General features: G+C 66.0%; 1 protein-coding gene across 11 annotated transcripts in view; it reads left to right on the top strand.

The window, feature by feature from the left end:
- Positions 1–23,602, top strand: part of TNS1 (tensin 1) — a 49,651-nt gene that overhangs the window by 14,351 nt on the left and 11,698 nt on the right. For 2 of the 11 annotated variants that reach the window (XM_072040629.1, XM_072040631.1), the window contains 20 exons: positions 444–482; positions 1,894–1,935; positions 3,523–3,572; positions 3,775–3,946; positions 4,146–4,196; positions 4,322–4,444; positions 4,636–4,700; positions 4,809–4,892; positions 5,004–5,116; positions 5,410–5,470; positions 6,366–6,441; positions 6,530–6,659; positions 6,916–6,981; positions 7,293–7,454; positions 14,398–16,092; positions 17,771–17,857; positions 20,247–20,425; positions 20,649–20,724; positions 22,611–22,703; positions 23,323–23,352. In XM_072040629.1, coding sequence (XP_071896730.1) covers positions 444–482; positions 1,894–1,935; positions 3,523–3,572; positions 3,775–3,946; positions 4,146–4,196; positions 4,322–4,444; positions 4,636–4,700; positions 4,809–4,892; positions 5,004–5,116; positions 5,410–5,470; positions 6,366–6,441; positions 6,530–6,659; positions 6,916–6,981; positions 7,293–7,454; positions 14,398–16,092; positions 17,771–17,857; positions 20,247–20,425; positions 20,649–20,724; positions 22,611–22,703; positions 23,323–23,352 — 3,394 coding nt within the window. Of the gene's footprint in view, positions 1–443; positions 483–1,893; positions 1,936–3,522; positions 3,573–3,774; positions 3,947–4,145; positions 4,197–4,321; positions 4,445–4,635; positions 4,701–4,808; positions 4,893–5,003; positions 5,117–5,409; positions 5,471–6,365; positions 6,442–6,529; positions 6,660–6,915; positions 6,982–7,292; positions 7,455–7,556; positions 8,405–14,397; positions 16,093–17,770; positions 17,858–20,246; positions 20,426–20,648; positions 20,725–22,610; positions 22,704–23,322; positions 23,353–23,602 lie in introns of those variants that run through there. The other 9 variants (XM_072040630.1, XM_072040632.1, XM_072040627.1 and 6 more) reach the window with 8 other exon arrangements.

Genomic DNA, 23,602 nt, shown 5'->3' with positions numbered 1-23,602 from the left:
GGCCCCGACAAACAAGGCGCTGCCTCTCCCAGCGCGGCGGCGGCGCGCTGCTGCTTCCCAGCGCGCTGGGGCGCACGCAAAACCCAAGGTTAATTGTCAGTAATTGCCGCTGGTAATTAAGGTAACAATAGCTGGGCTGTTCGTCTGGCGTCTGCAGAAGCGCTCACGAGGCCGGGCTGGGTTTTGTTCCAGCAACCTGGGGCTGGGGCTGCCCCTGCTTGGCCGAGGACGCGTGGCACTGCCACCGGCACAGGGCGTCCCTAGGGTGTCCCCTAGTCCTCCCCTGTCCCTACAGGAGCCCAGCCGTGACCTTGGGATGGTGCCTGTGCTCCTGCCCATGGGTTTGGTGTCCCCATCGCTCCCTGCTGGGACGCTGCGCCCTGTCCCCTTCCCGTGCCGGGCTCTGCGGGGGATTAATTCGTGCCCTCTCTGTTCCCTTGCAGGCTGCCACCCCGTGCGCCCCCGCGGTCAACTATGAGCTGGTAAGTGCCCCCCACCCCGCGTGGAGCCGTCCCCGGACCCCCAGAGCTGGGGCTTTTTGGGGAGAGGGCTGGCACGGGCCCTGAGGAGGACAGGCGGGTGGGACGTGACCGGCTCAGGCTCTGGTGTCCCCTGGAGCCGGGGGCCTCCCCTCCCGGCTTGGAGCGGGTTTCTTGCACGCCCGGAGATGGCTCTAGCAGATGTGCCTTTGGCTGCGGGCGCCCAAGGCCGCGCGTTAGCGTCCCTTGCTATTGTCACCCCCCTTCTTTTGTCCCTCCCGGGGCCGTTTATGAGCAGACGGATGTGCACAGAGCTGGATGGAGGCTGGGGGGCGTCTGGGGTGACACGAACCCGGGGCTTTGGGCAGCCTGGCACGGTGCCGGGTGCCTGTGCCCCCCCAGGGCACCCCGTGGCACAGAGGATGCTCAGCAGGGCCCCCGCCAGCTCACAAGGGCAGCGCGTGAGCAGGGCCCCCTCCGTGGTTATCTGCCCCGGGTTTAATCTCCGCCTGCACCGCCTCGGGCACTTATCGTTGGCAGAAACGTGTTGGCTGCCAGCTGGGACCGTTACTGCGGCTTCGGGAGGAAATGGAAAGGGGTTTGCCCCGCTGCCAGGGCTGGAGGTGGCGGCGCTGCCCCTATCCTTGGGGTCTGGGCACTGCTGGCCCCTGTCCCCGGACCCTTTTCAAAGCTCCAGAGGCTGCAGGAGACGTCTCACCAAATGTACCCCTTCCTCAGCATCCCCTGCCCCGCGGGGACCCTCGCTGTGCCCCCGCAGCACCACGTTTATCTCGGGGAGCTGTGCAGAGGGGTGACCCCCGGGCAGGCAGTGCGGGGCTCGTGCCGTTGTTTTCCCCGTTGCATCGCGGCCCTACAACGCCCGGCGCCTGCTTTGGGGGGCCACGGCGGAGTCTGGGGGCTGCTTTTCTTCTTCTAAATCACCGCAGCGCTCCCACCTCACCCATGGGTTGTGGGGTGAGGAGGGATGTGGGAAGCATCCATCCTTTTTGGGGGATTTGGCCCTGGGGTATGCCAAAGGGGTGTTGGGGTGTGGGTGCTCTCCGTCCGTGACCGCGGCCCCGTGGGGGCAAGCTGCTGCGAGGCAGGGGGGCAGTGCGCTCGGCCCCCCTCAGGGCTCCGTGTCACCCCCGTGCCACGCTTGGGTTTCGAGGGATTCCCGGCTTTTAGGAAGAACGGACACGTCCTTCCCACAGGGACGCGGGCAGGGAAGGAAACGGCACGGCGGAGCGCTTCCTAGGAAGGGCCAGAAATAGCCGGGGGGGAACTTCTGACCCCGGCCTCCACTCTCTGTGTGTGTGCACGCGTCTCTCACCCTCTCTCTCTCTCCCGTTCTCTCCCTCTCCCCGTCTCCTTTCCCTCATTTCCCCCTCTCCTCCTGCCTGTCCGCCCGCAGCCGTCCCCAGGGGAGAGCATCACCCAGCAGGCGGACACCCCGGTAAGTGCCCCGTGCCAGGGGGGCCTGGCCTCCTCCTCGAGACATCGCTGGGGATGTTTCATGCCTGTCCTCTCGCCGCAAGCCACCCCGCAGCCACAACCCCTCAGCCCGCTCCCGAGGCCCCCCCCGGTGCCGTGGGGACCCCCCCGTGCCCAGAGCCGTGCCCGGAGCAAGCGGCGGAGGCGGTGGCAGAGCCCGGTGGAGAGGCCCTGGAGAGGAGGCCGGGGCTTTTGCCTCAAAGCCGGCTTTCCTGTCCAAGAGCTGGGGATCCGTTATTTAATCTGTGGACATGAAATTGCTAAGACAGTGTAGACAAACGGCCTGCCAAAGTCAACGCAGACGGCTTCCCCCTGCTCGCCTGCCTCCGCGCGCACCGGGGCTGGGATGGAGCGGGCCCCGGTGGGGATGGAGGATGGAGATTGGCCGTGAGGAAGAGGAGATGAGAGCCTTCCTCACCTGGGAGGCTGCTTGTCCCGTCCCTGTGGTGGTTCAGGTCACGTCTCCAGCTCTTGATGAACAGGAGAGAGGGAACCCAGGGCTGGGAAAGTCCAGCAGGGAGCTCTTCGCCGGCTTTGCTTCTCCTGGGGAGTTTTCTGGTCTTCCTGCGCCCTTTCTTGCGGCTCACATCACCCTGCACTGGTTGGGGGCAGGTGGGACCTGTGGGTTTCGGGTGGTGCCAAGAGCCTGGGGACATGCTGAGGTGACAGGAGAGGAGGCAGCTTGGGATGGGGACCCCAGGTCCCCGCTCCCGAGGGTCTCCGCGGCACCAATTCCACCCAGAGGGGCTCGGGCAGGGATGCTGAGCCCCCAGGCAGCTCATCGGGGAGGCCGTGGGCCACCCCAAACCTCCCACGGAGCTCCAGCGGGCACCGTGACCTTGACGGGACCGGCTGGGGACGCAGGAGCCGCAGCGGGAGGTGATGTTGGTTGCACGCTGCCAACCTGCCCCGGGCTGGGTCATGTCTCGGGACCCCACGGGGTGGTGGCACGTCCTGCAGCTCTCCATCAGGTGGATGGGGTTTGGGTCCTTCCCGGGGCTCAGGAGGTGCTGCCCGGGCGAGATGAGTCTTTAAAGGCCTCCTGCTCGTTAGCAAGAGATACTAAAACTAATGAGGTGTGAGTGTGTTTTCCCTCAGCGGGTTTTTTTTGGAAACCCTGCTTTGTTTTTCGGCTGAGGTCACGAAGTCGCCCAACAAACGGGCTGCAGATGAAATTCTTGAGGCCGGAGAAGACGCATAAATAGAAGTTTCCTGCTCGGAGAGCTCAAACATTTCCTCCCGGCGTTCGGCGTGGTGGAGCCGGGGCCAAAGCAAACGGCGCTGCCCGGCCACGCGAGCCTCCCGCGGGCTGCAAGCCCGCCCCGTCCCCTGCTGTCCCCTGGTGCCATCGCGCTGTCCCCATCGTGCCCGGTGCTGCTGCTCGTTGCTGTGCCCGTGGCGGGGGTGGCAGCGCGATGGGGTGCTCGGTGGCACCAGGATGGGGCTTGGCGTGCCGGGGATGGATGCGCCAGCCTTGGCGTTGCCCCTGGGGACATTCGACCCCTCCGGAGCCACGGCAGTAACTCGTTTTTCCTCTCTGGTTCTTTAGGACACCACGAAATCCCCCAGGAGCGGGCAGTCACGCCGCAAAGCGTCCAGGTAGAGTCCACGTGGGGACGGGGACCTGCGGTGGCGGGGCCACAACGACACCTGGGAGCGGGGAAAAAAAGCCACGGGAAGCCCGACCCCGGAGTCCCCACCTGTCCCAGCCCATGCCCCGTAACCCAAGCGACCCGGGTGGGCAGTGTCACCGTGTCCCCTTGGTGCCACGTCCTGATGGAGGTCCCCTTCCCTCGCCCAGGAGCATGAGCGTGACGGCGGCGATGGAGAGCAGCTGCGAGCTGGACCTGGTGTACATCACGGAGCGCATCATCGCCGTCTCCTACCCCAGCGCGGCCGAGGAGCAGAGCTTCCGCAGCAACCTGCGCGAGGTGGCCCACATGCTGAAGTCCAAGCACGGGGACAACTACGTGGTGAGGGGCCTTGGGAAAGGGGCTGGGGTTTTGCGGAGGCATTCAGGCGTTGCGTCCTCGCCGCCGGCTGGTCTCGATCCCGCTGTGCTGAGCCGGAGAGGGAGGCTCTGTGCACGGACGTGGAGGTTTTTTTTTTTTTTGTGGGAGGGTTGCTGGGGAGGAAGGTGTCCCCTCACTCTGTCTTTCCTCTTCCCTAAAGCTTTTCAATCTGTCCGAGCGGAGACATGACATCAGCAAGCTGCACCCCAAGGTGAGCACGGGGCTTTGGGGGCTGGGGAAATCTGTGGGACCAGCTCCTGCTGCAAGCTGCTGGGGGCGTGGATGTGACCCCCGGCTGTGTCCCACGCCCCCCCTCCTCCCCAATTCCTCACCCAGGTGCTGGATTTCGGCTGGCCCGACCTGCACACCCCGGCGCTGGAGAAGATCTGCAGCATTTGCAAAGCCATGGACACGTGGCTGAACGCGGGGGCGCACAACGTGGTGGTGCTGCACAACAAGGTGGGCTGCGGCCCGTCCCCAAAATGGGGAGGGACACGACGGGAGGGGGTCCTGAGCACACCAAGGGGTGCAGGGAGCTGGTGGCTCGTGGCTCGGTGTGCCAGCATCCTGTGGGTGCGTGGTTATATGGGATGGAGCGTGGGTGCTGGGGGGTGGCGCCACCCCTGTGCTGACCCTTTTTGCTGTCACAGGGGAACCGCGGCCGGCTGGGGGTGGTGGTGGCAGCCTACATGCACTACAGCAACATCTCAGCCAGGTGAGAGCCGTACCCGGCCCCGGGGCCCCCCGACCCGCTGCCCCCACGTGGGGACGGGGACGGTGCCGCCGCCTCCCTTCTCCCCTCACCGTCTCCTCGTCCCCGCAGCGCCGACCAGGCTCTGGACAGGTTTGCCATGAAGCGCTTCTACGAGGACAAGGTGGTGCCGGTGGGCCAGCCCTCCCAGAGGAGGTGAGTCCTGGGGGGCGTCCACAGCCCGGCTTTCACCCCGTGGTTGTGGCAGGGGGGGGGCGAGGGCTGCGGCACAGCCCCCGACCTCCCCACCCTGTCCCCTCCCCGCAGGTACATCCACTACTTCAGCGGGCTGCTGTCCGGCAGCATCAAGATGAACAACAAACCCCTCTTCCTGCACCACGTCATCATGCACGGCATCCCCAACTTCGAGTCCAAAGGCGGTACGGTGCCCCCAGCCCTATCCATCCCCATCCATCCCCATCCATCCCCATCCATCCCCATCCATCCCCATCCATCCCCATCCATCCAGCCCCATCCAGCCCCGAGCATCCCTTTCTGCCCACCCCAGCGCAGCCCCAGCTGTTGCCCGCGGCCGGTGGCCCCAGCGGGGAGCGGCTGTTTGCCTTGGCTCCTTCCCTGTTTGGATTTCTCCCCCGTGACTAAGCCCTGCCCCGGCCCCTCCGCCCCGCCGGCTAACAACGTGCGCCTTCTCTCCCCCGCTGATGTCTTCCAGGTTGCCGGCCCTTCCTCAAGATCTACCAGGCCATGCAGCCCGTCTACACCTCGGGGATCTAGTAATTATCCTGGGGAGGGGGGCTCGCATCTTGGGGGGGAGATGGAGACATCCAAGACCAAGCCCCCTGCGGTCCCGGTCCCGCTGCTCAGCCCTTTTGGTTCCCGCCGGCCTCGGGAGAGAAAAAAAAGAGGCTCCCCGTTTTCTTAGAGGCTGTAACTGGTTATACTGGGCCGTACTGGGCCGTACTGGGCAGTGTTGCTGTGGGGGGGGGCTGTAGTGACTCTGCGCATCAGCAGAGGGAGCCTGGGGCTGTGCGGAGCCTGGGTCCGGGGACACCTCGCCCTCCTTGGGGACACGGAGGCGTTGGGGCCAGACGGATGCTCCTCCTGTGGGGCTACAGAGCGATGTGCCGCGACACGAGGCACCCTCCCAGGGCTGGTTCACCCTCCCTATAGCAATCCTATAGGGCTGACACCCTGCCAGCCCCCCCATCCCTCATCCCCATCCCTTGGGTGCAGAGATCGCTGTGAAGAGCCCCCTCGGTGGCCTTCTTCACCCCAAAGAAGAGCTCCCCACAATTTCACCTCCCCACTGTTCACCCCGACACCATGTCCCGCTGCTGCCGCCCGGGGCAGGGTCTGTGCCCCCATTCCCAGCCCCACCAGCACCAGGATCCCAAGGAGCAGGCACAGGGGAAGGCCAAGGAGCTCATTTCCCCAGCTGCCCAATTCCCACTGTGGGTCCCCCCGGCGCCTGGCTCCCCTTCTTCCCGCGTCCCCCAGTGCCAAACGTCGCCGCCACCGCTCGCAGGCGGCCCCCGGGGTGTTTGTGGGGTGCAGGAGGTGAAACTGAGGCAGGGGGGCAGCTGCTGGGATGGAAAGGGGCAGGAGGAGTCGGGGTGCTGTGGGGTTTCTGTGCTGCCACCCGTGTCCACGTGCCGTCCCTCTCCGCAGCAACGTGCAAGGGGACAGCCAGACGGGCATCTGCATCACCATCGAGCCCGGGCTGCTGCTGAAGGGCGATATCTTGGTAAGGAGCCCGTCCCCCGCTGCTCCTCGTGTTCTGGGGGATCCCGGTAACCGGGGGGGACTCGTCCTCATCCCCGTTCCTCCCGCAGCTCAAGTGCTACCACAAGAAGTTTCGCAGCCCGACCCGCGACGTGATTTTCCGCGTGCAGTTCCACACGTGCGCCGTGCACGACCTGGACATCGTCTTCGGCAAGGAGGACCTGGACGAGGCGTTCCGAGGTAACCACGCTGCCCTCCTCCCTCCTGCCAGTTTTCGGCTCCTCCTGCGGCCCCGAGGCTGCTCCCGTTGCTGGGATGTCTGGGCACCCCGCTGGTGGGGAGCGCGACCCATCCTGACAGCATCACCCCAAATCCGGGCATCGTTGCCCAAGGAAATCCTTTACCAGCTCCTCTTCCTGAGCTGGCCGGGGCAGCTTTGGGCACATTTTGGTTGGTGGGACAGATGGGGACGGTCTCTTTGCTCTCTCCCTGCCAGATGACCGCTTCCCCGAGTACGGGAAGGTGGAGTTCGTGTTCTCCTACGGCCCCGAGAAGATCCAAGGTACGGCGCACCCTGCGGGGAGCACTCCCTGCCCCAAAAAGCCCACGCTCTGTCAGTCCATCCGCCTGTCCCCAGGCGACCCCAAAAGCCCCAGCCAGCCACGTACACCTCGTCTGTGCGTCCTGCTGTACCCCCCAGCCCACCCGTCCCTCTTGGTGCCCCCGTTCCTATATCTGTACCCCCCACTTCTCTCCCAAAAGCGGGAGAAAGCCCCATCCGTGACGCTCCTCCCTTACCCCCTGTGCCTCCCCCTTTTTCCCTCTCCCCATCCCACCCGTGCCGTCCCGCCCGCCCGCCCCTCATCCTCCCAGGCATGGAGCACCTGGAGAACGGGCCCAGCGTCTCCGTGGACTACAACACCTCCGACCCGCTCATCCGCTGGGATTCCTACGAGAACTTCAACATCCAGCGCGAGGACAGCGCCGAGGGAACCTGGGCCGAGCCTCCGCTGCCTGCCAAGCACCTGGAGAAAGGTCAGGGCCGCGGGCGGCTGCCGGGGCCACCGGGATGTTGCCGTGCCTCGGTTTCCCCTTGCCGGGGACGAGGACGCCTTGCTGTCCCCGCGCTGTCTGCTTGGAGCTGGGAGAAGGTCCCCGAGCCCCCCGCTTGGCTGCTGCATGCTGGCTGCCCTCGCCTGCTCTCCAAGGACAGGGCGTGCTTGTATTTTAGACATATTGAGGGTGCCGAGCCCATGTCCTGGTGGCCAAAGCACCTGTGGCCGAGCAGATGCCTGAATTTTCCTGGCCGTCCCCGGGGCAGGAACAGCTGCGGTGCCCGGCGTCCCTGAAGGTCACCGGCTGTGCCGGCTGCGAACCTTGGGTGGCTTCGCCTGCCCCGTCCCCGCAGGGGTCTCGTCCTGGCAGGCTGCCTTTGGGGTGGGGGCGCACAGCTCTGCCCCGTGTGGGGTCTCCGTGGAGAAGGGGGACCCCCCCGCGATCCTCCTCCCGCTGGCTTTTGGTGGCGAGCCTCCTGTCTGGTTGGCAGCGGGGATCTGGCAGTTTTGCCGTCTCTTTTCCCCCCCTCTCCAGCTCGGTTTCCTTCCTCCCTCGCTCTCCGGCGGGTGGGCAGGCCGGCGGGGCGGCCGCGGGGGCCCACGTGCGCCATGGGGCCGGGATCGGGGCCGGCGGTGCGAGGGGTCGGTGTTTATGGTTGTTCTGGCCTTATTTGGGCAGGGAATCGCACGCCGGCATTTTTTGGCACACCAGGCGCGAGCGAGCGGCGGCGGTGGCGGCAGCGGTGGGGCGGAGGGGTGAGGGGGGGGGGGACGACCGAGGCTGGCACGAGGCGTGGGGGGGGGACGGGACCAGAGCCCGGGGGTGGGATCAGCCGCCGCGCCGCTCCTTTGCCACTGCTGCTCCCCGCCGCCCGGCGAAGGCTCCCCGAGGAGGTGGCAGCCAGGGAATTCGGGATCACCCGCGAACCGGTGGGTTCCCCCCGCCCCGTGCCGCGTCTCCACCGCCCCCCCGTGCCCGCCACCCTCGCCGTGGCTCTGCTTGGGGACCAGGCTGGGCAGCGAGGGGGGTGCTGAGCTGGGTGGGATGGGAGGAAGGGCCCCGAGGGGTAGGCGGGGATTTGAACCCCCAGGACTGGGTTTTTGGCACGGAGGGTACCCAGGGTACCTTCTCCAGGTCCCTGCTGCCCTGTGGGTGTCTGTGAGGTCGGGGTGCGTGGGACACCCCCGTCCCCATCCTGCCACACCTCATGTGCCCCCGCGTGGCTCCGCCTGCCCTCCTTCGTCCTCCTCAGAGGGGTTGTGGGCTTGGTGCCGGCTCCGTGACGAGTTCCCACCAGCGTCCTGGCAGCTGTCGCTGCCTTGGTGGCTCTTCCCCGTGGCTGGTTTTGGGGTGGGCAAAGCTGGATACGTGATGGTGCAGAGGGGGGGGACACCGGGCTCGGGACACCCCTGGGGCAGTGCAAGGTGATGCCAAAGGGCCACGGATGCGTCTCCAACCGCAGCCCCTTGGACCCACTCGCCCCGCTGCACCCCTTGTCCATCCTTCCCCTGCCTCCCTCCTCCGTACCAGCCCCGTTCCCGCTTCGGGCCAGCCCTGCCCGGCCCCGCTTTGTGCTGCCGAGGCCGGGCCAAGCCCAACATCTGCAGGGGACTTGCTAAATCCCCACCTGAGTAATGCTGCTGGCGCCGCGCTCGGCCGCGCTCAGGCGCGTGCGCTCCCCTCCTGATTGATGTACCCTTTGGCTGGCTCGGAGGGGACTGGATGTACCCGGGGGGGGGGTACAGACAGGGGGGGCACCACCTCCCCAAGATCAGCCCTGGCTGGGAAACCTCCTGGGGTTATGCTGGTGCCCTCCTCCTCCCGCCTGGTCTCCCCATCCCATGCTGGCGGACACCAGCGCACCTTTCCGCGGGTCACCACGTCCCCAGCTGGGGTCACCGCCACGGGTTTGTCCCCCCCACGGCGGGGCTGGATCCTGCCTCCTGGGGGGCCGCCAGGACGGACGGGGAGCGCGGAGTAGCGGGGAGCCACCCGGGGCCAGGCCGGGGCTGTTAAAGCCATCGTGGAGCTGCCGGGCTGCGGCGCTCCCCCCGCGGCTGGCTCCGTCCCCTGGCCGGGCTCTGCGGGGAGGGGAGCCGCTGGCTCTGCTCTCGCCTTCGCCAGCTGACTAAAGCCGAAGGAATCCGCTTCCCCCTCCCCAGCCCGCCCATCTCCGCCGCCCTGCGCTCCGACCGCCGCGAGGTAAGGGCTCGGCGGGTGGGTTTTTGGGGCGCACGCGGGGCTCGCACCCTGCTCCTGGGCAGCGGGGACCCGGTTAGGCTGGAGATGGGTCGGCGGGGAGGCTGTCCTCCTTTCTGTCGGGTTATTCCCCGAAAGGGGGAAATGCTGGAGCATCCGTGGGCTCGGCTGGATGTTTGGGTTGGACACGCAAGCCGGCAGCTGCTCCCGAGGCAGGGGCCGTCCTCTGACCTGATATTTTGGGGTGGAGAAGCGGGGACTGCGGGGCTGCGGGCCAGCAGGGCGCACAGCAGGGCTGTGGGCTGGGTGCCCGGCAGGCACTGGAAGCTCAGCCCCTTCTCCTTCTCCTTCTTCGAGTCCTTAAAGTCCAAACCCGCTGGGGGCAGGTGTGCGTGTTTGGGGTCCTTGGCCTGCCCTCCCGTGGGTGCCCAGGGCTGTAGGACCTGGGGGAAAAGAAGAAAAAGGTGTAAAATGGGGAAAAGAAGGTTTGCAAGGATGCTGGCTTGGTGCATGGCACTGTCTGGAGGATATGGGGCTTTGAGTCGGGGGCCTGGCTGGAAAAGGGAAGGTGGGAAATGTTCATTTTGGGGGGAAGAGAGTGCAAAACTTGCATTTTGGATGGAGCTGGAGCGTGGCCACTTGGAGGGGAGAAGGGCTTGGCCGTGAGGGGTTTCTGCTCCTCTTGAGCCGGGCGTTTGTGAAGGAGAAACTCAGGACTCCAGCCCCCTCAGAGCACCCCGTGGGGCCCGAAAGGCCATCCCCCTCCCACCCCAAATGCGTCCTGGCTTCCTGGGGACAGGTGTGACACGGCGTGGGAGCCGGGCAGGGCTGGGGGGCTCAGGCTGGGGGGTCCCCAAGGGGCTGGGGTCCCCTCCAGCGGGGTGATGCGCTCTGTGCCAGGCTGGGGGGGGGACCGTCCGTCCGTCTCGCTTTCGGGGTGAGGCTGTGCGTCTGTCTGTCCGTCTGTGGTGCCTAAGAAATGGTTAAGGCAGCGCTGCCCGTGGAGGAAGTAGTTAATATTCATAACTAGGAGTTAATATTCATAACTAGGAGTTAATATTCATAACTAGGAGCCCTCTGTCTGTCCGGCTGTCCTCCCTGTCCTCCTCCCTGCCCTCCCTCCGTGGCGTCTCGCCCCTCGCCGGCTTAACCGGGGCTGGGGCTCGGTGCCGGCCGCCTCCCCGCTGCCTCTCCCCGGTGTGGTCTGGGCAGAGGGGAGGGATCCGACCTGACACCTCCTCGCCTCCAGCCTCCTCCGTCCTCGCCTCCAGCCTCCTCCGTCCCCGTCCCGCTGCCTCCTCTCCTCCTCCTCTACTCCGTCCTCCCCTCGCTCCCCCGCCGGCCGCCGCTGCGCCCAGCTCCCGGGGCTGAGCCCCCCTCCGGTCCCCCCCTTTGCGCTCGGGGTGCCCCGAAGTTGGCCCCGGGGACGCGGCGCTGTGGAGGGGATAGCTCGGCGAGAGGGAAAGCAAAGCCAAAGGGACAAACGCCAGCCAAAGCCAGCCCCAGCCGTCGGCTCCTGTCCTGGACGGACGCACGGAGCCGGCTGCGGACGCCGCTCGAGCTGCCGCCAGCTCCTCTGGAAGGCTCTGGTGCTGGAGGGAGCGAAGGAAAGGGATTTTGCCGCCCGCTCCTTCTCTTCGCCTGGGATCTTTTCTTCCCTGTGCCCTTTGGTAAGTCCCGATTCTGCTTTTCTTTCAGCCGGAGGGGCTGAGGGGGGGGGATGGCTGGGGCAGGGTGGGATTTATGGCCGCGGTGACCCCTGGCTCAGGGGCTGGAATTACTTCTTGCCATCTTATCTGGGCACACGGTGAAACCAGAGCTGGGAGGGTGGTGCTGAGCTCTTCCCATGGGACTCAGCCTGGTTTCTCCATCCTCTGGAGGGTCCTGAGACCCCACGGACCTGCCCGGAGGCAGAGGCAGCAGGTGGGATGCTGCTGGACCAGGGGACACGCGGTGGTGCCCCAGCTCTCCACGGGCGCAGAGCCCCGGGCAGGATTTGCTGCGAGATGCACCCCTGGGCATGAGAGATTTGGGAACTGGGGTCCTTCTTCCACCCACTGGGCTGAGCCCCCATCCTCTTGCCACTTGTTGTAGACCGGCTTTGGGGTTTTTCTCCCGGTTTGAGCTGCGGGGTGCCGGGGAGGGGAGCGGGGCCATAGGGCCGGGCTCGGTGGCTCCCCAAAGCTCTCCCCGAGCTGCAGCGGGGGCTGAGCCCGGACAAACCTGGCCCTGCCAGGCTGGAGCTGCGCTGACCTTCAGGGACAGAGCCTGACCTTGCGGGGAGCTGCAAGCACGCTGCGAACGGGGACCTGGTGCCCCGCTGTTTTGGGGACACCTGCACTGGCTGTGGCAGCCCGCGCCCCTTCCCTTGGTGCTTTTTGGGGGAGTTTGCTCAACTTCTCAGGTGACAGTGACGGGCAGCTGTCACAGCGTGGCCCAGGGGTGGCGTGGGGAGGTGGCAGGGGGCAGCGGGCAGTCACCTCGTGTCACCAGAGCCCGGGGGGTGCATGGGGACAAGGATGGGGAGCGCAGGCAGGTATGGGGCGGAACAGCCGTGGAACGGGGGACCCGAGGGGGCCTGACCAAAGGCCCCTTCCTCGCTTGGTGCTGCTCTTGGGGGTCACCAAATCCCCGTGTCCCCGTTTAACTGGAGGGTCCAGGATGGGTAGGACCGGGCACTTGGAGATCTTTTGCCCCGCTGTGGGCCGTGCCCCACGCTGACCCCGCTTTCGAGACGTTTCGCCCAGCCGGGGGGCGGTTCCCAGCCTCCAGCCTAATTAAAGCCTTTCTCCTCTATTTTTTTCCCTGGGAGCCACGTGCTTTCATTTATATTTATTTATTCCCTTTTCCTTTCCATTCCCTTGCCCTATTTATCCCAGCCCCCCCTCGGCTCTTGCCCTATTTCCCGGGACCGGCCAGCACATCAACCGGGAGGGCTGGGCGATGTCCCGGCTCCAGACGATGTCTCAGCCTCTCCGGCGTTGACGCGGCCCCTGGACACGCTGCTTTTTCCCTTTTCCCTCCCCTGGAAGGGATTCCCTCCCTCTCTTCTCCCTTTCCCTGCTCCGGGAGGGGTGGCCGAGTCGACTGCTGCCGGTTCCTGGCTACGCAGGGCGCACCGAGGAGCAGAAGTCACGGACACCTCCTCATCTCTCCACGCTGGGTGCCCGCAGGAGACCCCGCTGTCCCTGCTGCCCTGGGGCATCTTCGAGGCCGGGGCTCCCTGGGCTTCCAGCAAGGAGCTGGGAACGGAAAATCGGCGTCAAGGGGGCTCTTTCCGGGGAGGGAACAGGCCGGCTGGGTAGGTGGTGTGCCGGGCGGTATTTCGGGTGAGGAGGGGTCGTGGCAGGGGGGCGAGGGCGTCCCCGCGGGCAGGCAGGGACCCGGGAAGCCGTCCCCGCAGCCCGGCTCGGGGGCTGGCTTTCGGAAGTGTTTTGCTCGCAGATAGGAGCGCTCTGATTTCACACTATCGCATTAGGGCCGTCTTCCGTTCCTGAGTCAGCCGCCTGGCCCCCGGCCAGAGAAGAGTCATTTTTTCCTCCAAAAGAAAGTGTTTAATGCTGCTCGCAGCCCCTTCCAGGAAACCTCGGCGGGGAGCTGGAAAAACAAGAGGCTGCAGCCCAGCCGGTGCCGTGCGTGCTGCTGGGGGGGGGGGAGAGCGGGCACGGCGAGGGGGGGCTGTCCTCGATGCCACCCCGGTGGCTGGGCTCCTGGGGACCTCGCTGCGTTCCCAAAAGCTGGGCAACCGCTTTGGGAAGCTTTAAAGGGCGAAACTGGTGGCTGTGGGAGCTGGGGAGCTCGGAGCAGGACGTGTGCCCTGCGGAGCTGGTTGTGGGGTGTCCCGGTGGGGTTGGTGGTGGGGGATGTTGCTTCGAGCTGTGGGGTGTCCGGTGCCTCCCCGGGGAGGAGACGCCGTGTGCCCGGGGCTGGGCAGAAATGCTGCTTGTGGGGGAGCTCTGGGGAAGCGCCCGGCCGTGAGAGAAGGTCCGGAGCAGATCCACCCACCCTGAAAGAACAGAAAGGGTGGGAGCCTGTCTGTAGCCAGGGAAGAAAATGTCAAGGATGGGTGGCTGGCGGGGCCCCTGCCTCGTCTGGGAGGGGAGTGGGAGGTTGGAGCAGACGGGGAGGGGAAAAATGGGCCCTTGGCTCATCTGCCCTCCATCCCTGTGCCGAGAACATCCACCCAGCTGGGGGCACGGAGACCCGTGAGGCCAGCCCCCCACTGCTCCCCCTGTCTCCTAAGGCATCGCCCCCACTCTCTGCGCTGCCACAGCCCCCGTTCCCCCCTCCCCGATGCCCTGCGGCCCTTTGGGTGCAGGCTGCGCCCCGCGGAGCCGCGGGGCAGTGGTTAGGCAACAGCCCACGGTACCGGCAGCCCTGACCCTCCCCGTCGACGGGCCCAGGAGGAGAACTGCACGGACTTTGCACGGCCCCGGGGGGGGTGTTTGCTGGATGTCGGCGGAGCATGCGGTGCTTGCGGGGCAGGGAAGGACGGCACGCGGAGCCAGGGCCGTGCGGGGGCACGGGGAGGGGGTCCGGCCCCGGTGTCTGTGCATGGTGGCGCCTGCGGGATTGCGGAGGGTGCAGAGGAGACGGCGATGCTGGTAGCTATGCGTTCCGGCGGCACGGAAGAGATCGAAACCACCGGCTAATGGGACCCATTAGCTCCGTGCAGCGAGCCAGCCATTGATCTGGGCTCTCGTGTTCGTTTCTCCCCTTGCAGAGGTTGGGCACACGCAAGGGCCCCTGGACGGGAGCCTCTACGCTAAAGTGAAGAAGAAAGACTCCCTGCACGGCAGCACCGGCGCCGTCAACGCCGCCCGCCTCCCTCTTTCGGCTACTCCCAACCACGTCGAGCACACGCTGTCGGTGAGCAGCGACTCGGGCAACTCCACCGCCTCCACCAAGACCGACCGGACGGATGAGCCGGGGGCGCCCGGGGCGCCCGGCGGCCACGCGGTGCTGAGCCCCGAGGAGAAGCGGGAGCTGGACCGTCTCCTCGTCGGCTTCGGCTTGGAGAGCGCAGCGCCCATGCACAACCACGCGCCCGGCCCCGTGCCCGCGCGCGCGCCCGCCGTGCCGGGGCGCCACGTGGTGCCCGCCCAGGTGCACGTCAACGGCGGCGCCGCGCCGCTGGTGGCCGAGCGGGAGACGGATATTTTGGACGACGAGCTGCCCAACCAGGACGGGCACAGCGTGGGCAGCCTGGGCACGCTCTCCTCCTTGGACGGCACCACCACCGCCAGCGAGGCCGGCTACCACGAGGCGCCGCGGGTGGGCAGCCTCTCCTCCCTGCCCAACGGGCCGGCGAGCTACAACGGGGCCGAGAAGATGCTCAAGGAGGGGCTCTACGAGGCCGAGCCGCTCTCCAACGGCACCTACCCCTACGGCAACCAGAACGCCCTGGTGGGCCACCACCTCCGTGACCCGCTGGCTCATTTGCGGCCTTCAGCATCCGCGCAGGAGCACCTGGCCGCGTACCCGCAGCGGCCACCAGCCACGGCCTCCCCAGGCTGGCTGCAGCCCCCGGTCCCCCAGTCCTACGTGTACGGCTACGAGCTTCCCGGCGCCCACCGCTCGCAGTCCTTCCCAGCCGTCGGGACGGCCAAATACGAAGCGAACCCGGCGCTGCCACAAGCCCCAGCTCGCAGCACCAGCAGCCGGGAGGCCGTGCAGCGGGGCTTGAATTCCTGGCAGCAGCAAGGCGGCAGCCGGCCCCCTTCCCGGCTGCAGGACGGCGGCTTGGAGAGCCACAGCCCCAGCTTGTCCAGCTGCAGCCCCCAGCCCAGCCCGCTGCAGCCGGTGCCCCCGCACAGCCACAGCATGCCCGAATTCCCCCGGGCGCCCTCCCGCCGGGAGATCGAGCAGTCCATCGAAGCGCTCGACGTCCTCATGCTGGACCTCGCGCCCTCCGTCCACAAGTCGCAGAGCGTCCCCACGGCCACCCGCCAGGACAAGCCGGCCGCCTTGCTCTCCTCGCTCTCGGCGCAGCCGCTCGCCAGCCACTACGCCCAGCCGGCCCCGCAGGTGGCCCAGCCGAGGTCCTTCGGCACCCCCGTGGGCTCCGATCCCCTGGCCAAAGCCTACTCTCCCGGCCCGCTAGCTCCCGTGGGACGAGGCGCGATGGAGCCAGACTACACCGTGCACGAGTACCGGGAAACCTATACGCCCTACAGCTACCAGCCGGTGCCGGAGCCCAGGAGTTACAGCCACGCTGTTGCGCCGGCGAGCGTCCTCCCGCTCAGCACCTCGTATAGCCCCGTGGGGTCCCAGCAGCTCCTCGTCTCCTCCCCGCCGTCCCCCACCGTCCCCGCACAAAGCCAGATGCCCCCCAAGGGATTGGAGAGCTACGAAGACCTGTCGAGATCAGCGGAAGAACCCTTGAATCTGGAGGGCCTGGTGGCCCACAGGGTGGCAGGTAGGACGCTTTGATTCCTCGGGGGGGGTGGAGGGGTGGGAGGTGGCGCGGGGGCCAGCTCGGCGGTGGCACCATGCGTGGTGGTGACAGGGACAGGGGACGGTGACACCTCGGCTGAGCCCATGGAGGGCTCGTGGAGAACCCCGGTGCAGCTCGCCGTTTCTGGGGGAATGATGCAGCCCCCTCACCCTACAACAGGGCAGGAACGGGCAGCAGCACCTTGCTGGCGGCGATGGCTCCGTGCCGCGGAGGGGAGGCTGTGTTCCAGCTCCCTGCCCGCCCTAGGCTCTGATTTGGGGTTTTTAGGGCCACGGAGGGTCCCAGCTCCCGGGGAAGGAGCTGCTGAGGCTCTGCGGCACTGCGGGTGCCCTCCCTCCCACTGCCTGAGCGAGCAGTTGTTTAATTGCGGAGCGACATTTGGGAAGGGTTCGGGGATGTGTCCAGGCTCGGGGCCAGCTCGTGATGCTGGGGCTTGGCAGCTCCGTCCGTTCCAGCTCTGCGCTCAGTCCAGAAACTCGCCCGGTATTAGAGGGAGGGGGAAGAGGCTCGGCTGGAAAAATCCGACAGCACCAACCCACCCAGCGCTGCGGCTGAGTCACCGCTGCCCCAGGAGGGGGGCAGCGCCACGGGGCAGGATGGGGGGTGTTGGGGGCGGTTTGCATCCATCCGAACCCCGTTTTGGGGGGTTCAGGCCCACAGAGGTGTTCAGGGAGCCAGGGCAGCCAGCAAACCCAAGGATACCGGGATGCCCAAACCGCGCCGGGTGTCGGGGCTGGATGTTGTAAGGAGAAGATCCCGCACGCCCCCAAACCCATCGAACAGCTACGGAGAGGGGAAAAAGTAGGATGGAAAAAAGGAGAGCCCTGAAAAGAGGCTTTGGAAGGAGTGGGAAATGGTCGCTCGGTGTCTGCTGAAAATCCTGGCCCCGTTGCTGGGGCCGGGGAAGGGTCCTGGGTGCGGTGCTGGGCTCGGTCCCACCCCATAGCCGCCGGGTGTCCCGGGCAGGAGCGGGGTGCGGGGACGGCCCCAGCCCATGTCCAACTGTCCCCGTTGGAGCCTGTCCGTCTGTGCCAGCGGGGACAGGGCGGGTGGCCGGCCTGACCTCTGGCAGGAACGAGGTGTCCCCGAGGCAGCGTGGAGCTGGAGGGGACGGCTGAAGGGAGCGGGGCACGGCCGGGTTTGTTTGCATTCCCTGCTGCTAAAAACTGCCTGCAGGACGCGGCGCAGCCAGGAGGAGCGTCCTGCATCCCCTCCGTCCCCGATGTCCCCTGACATCCCGATGTCCCCGTCCCCTTCAGCAAGGCAGCCGTCCCTTCGTCTTATGATTTGGGGGCCCTGCCCGGTGCCGTGCCCAGGGGGCCGATGGCAGGGCACCAGCGGCGTTGCACAAGGCCACGTGTGGCTGGGAGCCACCGTTTCTCCCCCCTGGGGGTTGAAGCGGAGCTGGGGGCGAGGTGAAGCAATGTCCCTGCGCTCTGGGTGATGTGACTTGGACCCCGAGCAACCCTGGGCTCGTCTTCTGGAGCCCAACTAATTTTCTCTTGTTTTCTCTCTCTCTGTCTCCCTTTTGTATCTCGTGACATTTGTCCTGTCTGCCCTCTCCTCTCCCCGTGGGGGGCTGTGTCTGTCCCCTGTCACCCCCTCACCCTCCTTGCACCCTGTCCTGGTACGCTGGCAGAGTACAACGCCAAGCTCAGGGACCTCAACAAGAGCACCAAAGCCCCCCGTCCTCCTCCGAAACAGCAACGGTCCTTCTCCTCCTCCGGTTCGTTCAGTCCACCTCCCTCCTTCCCTCTCCTCACGCCTTCCTCCTTCTCCCTTCTTCCTCCTTCCTTCTCCTCCCTTCTTCCTTCTCTTCCTTGCTCCCTTCTCCCTCCCCTCTCGCCCTCCTTCCCCGCATGCCGAGTGCTCCGTGTGTTGCATGGACGTGGGATGGAGGGAGGACGATGCTCAGGGCCCCCCTCCGCCTCCCCTGGTGGATTGGGGACCCCTGGCCTTGGGTTTGTGCCTCATTCCCATGGCTTCGTGTCTCATTAAGGCTTGGCACGTCCTCTCTGAAGAGGTTCGAAGCCTCCAAGTCCTTGGCATAAAGTGACCAAAATGCTCTTAGGGCTGTCCCCGGCTGGGCTGGACTCTGGTCCGTGGTGTGGCCGTGAATTCACCCAGGGACGGGTTGGGAAATTGAAGGCGCACCCCGGAGCGCACGGCTTGCAGCAGGGACCGTGCGTCAGCCCTGCAGTGCTTTTTTTGGGGTGAAACATGGGCGGTCACATCCATGAGGCACCCCAGGATGGAGAGGGGGGAGCTTGGGGAAGGGCTGGCAGCGTGGGCCACGCGGGGGGATGCTGCTGCCCCCCAGTTTGGCCACTCTGGGTGCGCCGTGATGGGGACACCCTGGTGCCGCAGCCCAGCGAGGCGTCCTTGGGGAGCTGGTGCTCGGCTGAGCCGGGCTGTACATCTGCAAGGGGGGCACAGCGTGGGGGGAAAGGAGGGTTTACTTTTCAGGCGTAGTTTCCAGCACATAAATCACCTGGGGGTCGGCGAGACTGTGCGCAGAGCCTGGGTTTCCTCCAGGCTTCGCTCCGAGCAGCCTGTGAAGTTTCCCACTCTCCGCTCCTGAACAATGAGTCCCTTTTTTTTCCCCCCTCCTCCCTCCCCTCCCCGCCGTCCCCGTCTGCTTTCCATTTCTGGGGAGTGGAGCAGCGAAAATCCCGTGAGCTGCCGGGCGTCCTGGGCACTGGGGCAGGAGCTTGGCCACCGAGGCTGGCCCCGTGCCGCCCCTTGTCCCCCGCCGCAGCTTGGGGACCTGGGGACACCCTGGCACGGCACAGCCCCTAATTTGGGGAGCAATGGGCTCCCCAAATTTAAAAAGCCAACCAGTGCAGGCGTGAGCGAGTGGAGGAGCCCAACCCCTGCCTCTCTGCGACGTGAGGAGCAGGGCAGAAGGTTTGGGGCGCCCCTTCACCACGCACGCCTGCCGCACGGCTTCCCGGAGACCCTCCGGGTCCCCCCCGTCCCCACCACCGTCTCTTTGAGCTGCTGGCCCCCGAGCACCTGCAGAAGGGATCGGGGAGTTGTGTTTCAAAGCTGCTCTTAGTGGAATTTTCCAGGCCGCCTCCGCGGCTCGAGCCAGCCCCGTTGGCTCGCGGCCCCCGCCTCTCAGCCGGGCCGCTGCTCCCCAGAGCGCTGATTTTATTGTTGCTGCCATTAACTGCGCTGATTAGTTCGAAACGCACCCGGGCCACCTCCTTCCCTCCCTCCCTCCCTCCCACCCCTCCTCCCTCTCTCCCTGCCTCGCTGCCAGCGGAGCTGTGAGGCCGCATCCGCGGCGCTGAGCGGGCGCAAGGGGTGGCTGGAGGAGAGGTCAGCGGGTGCGAGGCGCGGAGCCCTGCAGGGCAGGGGGAGCAGCTGATGGCCGGGCGTCCTCTGCGAGCCCGTGGGAAAGGAGTTGGTGTTTGAGAAGTGCATTTCCTGGAGCGTGCTGCTGGCCTCTTTCTTTCCCTTTTTTTTTTTTTTGTCTCCTTTTCTCTCACTTTTTTTTTTTTTCCCTTCTCCACCGCGACGCCTCTCTGAGCAGGGCGCATGGGAAAGGCGGAGGGGACGGTGCTGTCACCTGTGCCTCTGCCCCCATTCCTCAGCTTTCTCCCATCACTGGGGTGAGCCACCCAGCCCCAGGCAGCCAGCACAAACCCACGGTGACTTTCTCCCTTCTCTTTGTCTGCTCTGCGAGACCCCGAGTGCTCTGCTGAGCAGCGTCCCCTTCCCCTCGCTAGTGGGGCTGGCTCCCCGGGCTGCTCACAGGATACTCACAGGATGCTCGCAGGATGCTCGCACCCCTCACACCCGCTGCTGGGGGATGCTCTGTCCCCGAGCTCAGGGCTCGTGGTGCTTGGTAGGGCTAACGCAACGAGCCGGCCACTAGCCACAAACCTGCCTTGCTTTTTCCCTTGTCCCCGCGCCAGATCTGAGCCAGCTTAAAAGCGGCTGGCCCAGGGCTTTGGTGCTGCTATGGGACAGGAGCAGGTGAGTGCTGAAGCTGCCACCTCTGCTGGGCAGATCCACCTTTCCAGACCCTTTTGGATCAGCCCCGGAGCATCTCCCACTGGTCCCCATCCCGCTGACCCCCTCTCTCACCGCCCTGTGCTTGCCCGCAGGGGTGCAGTCCCGGGAGAAGCCCCCGGAGGAGAGCTCCGTCCCCGCCCGACGGCGAACCCCAAGCGACAGCCACTATGAGAAGAGCTCGCCGGAGCCCAGCTCGCCCCGCAGCCCCACCGTCCTCTCGCCCGAGGTGGTCAGCACCATCGCGGCCAACCCCGGAGGGAGGCCCAAGGAGGTGCGCGCGGGGAGGCTGGCGGGGAAAGGAGGCTGCCTCCGGGGAGGGGGAAGGCTTGGGGACGGCTCTGGGACTTGGGGCATCCTCAGCATTATTGGGGATGAATGCTGCTTTTTGGATAGCTGGGAGGAGGTGGAAGCTTTCCTCCTTGGGGGGTGGGATCCTGGAGGTTTGCGCCCGTTGTATGGATGGGGCCAACACTTCGCCCTGCTCTCCCCCCCAGCCTCACCTCCACAGCTACAAGGAAGCCTTCGAGGAGCTGGACGGTGCCTCCCCCAGCAGCCCAACCTCCGGCGGCGGTGAGATTTCTCCCCCCACCCCAGCCTTCCCCGTCTCGCCACAAACCCCTTACTCTGACCCCCGTAAGTGCCGCGGCTCCGGGAGGCTGAGGGGCTTGGTGGGTGGCTCTTGTCCAGCCAAAAATTCGCCAAGGGTCAGACAGCTCCGGGCTCCACACACCCACCGCCACGAGAATCACTCCTCCTCTCCCTCTTCTTCCCTCCTTTGCATCCCACCTCTCCACGCCGCCCTCTGCATCCCACGCTCGCCACCCTCCTCTTGGCTTTTCCCCATCCTCCTTTCTCTGGGGTGTTTCTCCAAAAGGGATCAGGGAGCGGGATGAGGAGAGAGGAGGCAGGGTCTGAAATGCTGGCATCATTTCGCCCCATCCCCTTCGGGCACATCCCCACCTTTCCTCCTGGCATGGCAGAAGGGCAGCGCTGCTGCTGTAGGGCGGGTTATAGGGGGCAGGAGGAGGCGCAGACAGGAGCAGGGTCTCGGGGTGACCCCTGGCATGCTGATCCACTTCTCACAGGGGGGGGGCACAGAGCAGGGAGGTGCCAGCGTGGGACTTTGCTTGCCGTCTGTCTCTGCCCCTCTGGCTCCTTCCTGACTAACCCCAGTCGCGGTGGGTTTGTGGGGACTGGGTTTGTGTGACCGGGGCTGGTGGCGAGCCTCACGGGCTGGATCGGTGCCACGGAGCCCATCAAAAAGTTGTCAGCCTCCCTACGCCCCCCCCCCCCAAAAAAAAACCCCACCTGTAGGCTGAATGCAGAGGGATGCTCTCGAGCTGGGGGTGCTCGGGCTCGCCTCTGGTGCCACGTCCTGGTCCCAGCTGGCAGCCCTGGTGGCCACGGGGCCACCTGCCCCGTGCGGCTCAGCCTGGTTCCCCCGCGGTGCTGCTGCTGCTGGTCCCGCTGATTCCTGACCCCAATTCCATGGGATGCGGTGACCCCGGTGTGGGAGCATCCCCGGGGCACTTGGCAGCCCAGAAATGGCTCCCTTGTTCCCGGAGACCCGAGGGCTCCGGCTTGGGGCAGCAGCTCCTTGGCAGAGGGACAGTGACTCATTTTGGGGATGAGTCACTCACAGAGGTGACAGAACAGCCTGGCTGATGGAGTCCCGAAATGAATCCTGTAGGATGAATCCTGTAGGGTGAATTCTGTAGGACGAATCCTGGAGGTGTCTCCAGGGGGGGCTGGCAAGCAGGGCTGCTCACGGTGCTGCTGAAACACAGCATCGGGGCGATGGGTCAGACCCATGGGGCAGGAGGGGACGGGAGGTGCGGCCATGCCCTACAAATCCTCGTCACCCTACAACCATGCCATCGCCATACATGCATAGGCGGCTCCCCGGGTATGTATGTATGGGCACGGGGGTACAGAGCTCACCTGTGCGTGGCCACCCTTTGGGGAACGTGCTCCGTACCAACATCCTCATCTGCCCGTCGAGCTGTTTTGGGGGTGGAGTGGGGTTTTTGGCAGCCCTGCTGCCCTTTTTGTGGGGTGGTGAGATGCGTGGGGATCACCAGAGGGGGCTGGTGGGGTTGGAGAGCTGGGGGGGAAATGGGGTGAGGAAGGAGGCTCTGTGCCTACAGTGGGACCATTCCCTTATGGGAACAACATTGAGAGGTGGGATCTGGGCCTGCCCTGCTGGGAATTGCCCACTTTCTGTCCTGCCAACCCTAAAACCGGGCAGGTTTCTGCACTGCCCTTTGTGCGTCCTCGGGCAGAGATGGGGATTGGCGCTGCCCCCCGGGGTGTCGCTTCAAATGGGGGCATCTCCTCCTGGCAGCCCCCGGCTGCAGCTGGCGGGTGGGATGGGGCATCCAGGGCAGCGCCAGCTCCAGCCCTCGTGCAGCTTCACCCCCCTATAACGCTCTCCTTTCCCTCCCCGGTGCCGACAGTGCGCTCCCCGCCCGGCCTGGCCAAGACCCCGCTCTCAGCGCTGGGGCTGAAACCCCATAACCCGGCCGAGATCCTGCTGCACCCAGTGGGAGGTGAGTGCAGGGCAGGGGCTGCGGGTGGTTTTCTTTTGGGGACATCCGTGAGGAGCCCCTTGGGAGGGTCCCGTGGCTGGAGGAGGCGCTTTTTGCCTCCCTGCTTTGGCCAGGTGGCTTTGGGGACCTTGTCTCTTCCCATCGGGATATGGGGACGTGCCGAGCAACCTCCCAGCAGGGGAGGCTGGAAAACGTCAAGGTCCTGGCTCTTCCTCACCCTTCCTCCTCCCTCCTCCTTTCATCCCCTCTCCTCCCAGCGCAGCTGGGTTTGCAGCCCCGCCATCCAGGCCTGTCAGCCAGAACAGTATCCAGAGCCCTCTCCATCCCATAAAGCGCTCCCTGTCTTCTTTTTTTTTGTTGCTTGCCGGGTTTCTGGGAGCAGAAACCTTCGTGGTGGCTCCTCACTGGGCTGTTCCCTCGTCCCCACCCCGAACCTGGGGTCTGGACGTCACCTCTGGGGTGCCCAGGTTGGGCGCTGGAGGTGTCGGGGGCGGCGTGGGGCTCTCCTTGGCTCTCCGCGCGCTGTCTCAGCCAGGCAAAGCTGCTTAACTCGGGTTTCTCTTTCTCTCTGCCTCACGCCTCTCTTCCATCTCTGCCCCCCTCCGTCTCTCCGAGCTAGAAGGGGAGGCGGGAGCTGCCTCTGCGGAAGGTAAGGAAGGCTTTTCCTTCTCTCTCTCTCTCTTCCCTGCTTGCCTGGCTGCCCGTGCCCAGCGCTCAGAGCACCTGAGGATGCCCTGGTCTGGCCGTGGGTGCCCAGGTGCCCACAGTTGGGGTGCTGCGGGCTCTGGGGTGGCCCCTGGCCAGGGGACAGGGCACCTCCAGCTCCCCTGGGTGCCTCCTGCTATCTAGCAGTCGTTGGGTGGTGTTGCTTTCTTCTTTAATGAAACTTTGGGCCCTCA

The sequence above is a fragment of the Anas platyrhynchos genome, chromosome 7, assembly GCF_047663525.1.
Source record: "Anas platyrhynchos isolate ZD024472 breed Pekin duck chromosome 7, IASCAAS_PekinDuck_T2T, whole genome shotgun sequence".
Classification (NCBI taxonomy): Eukaryota; Metazoa; Chordata; class Aves; order Anseriformes; family Anatidae; genus Anas; species Anas platyrhynchos.
The sequence above is the reverse complement of the archived record's forward strand: the minus strand, read 5'-3'. Positions and strand labels throughout refer to the sequence as shown.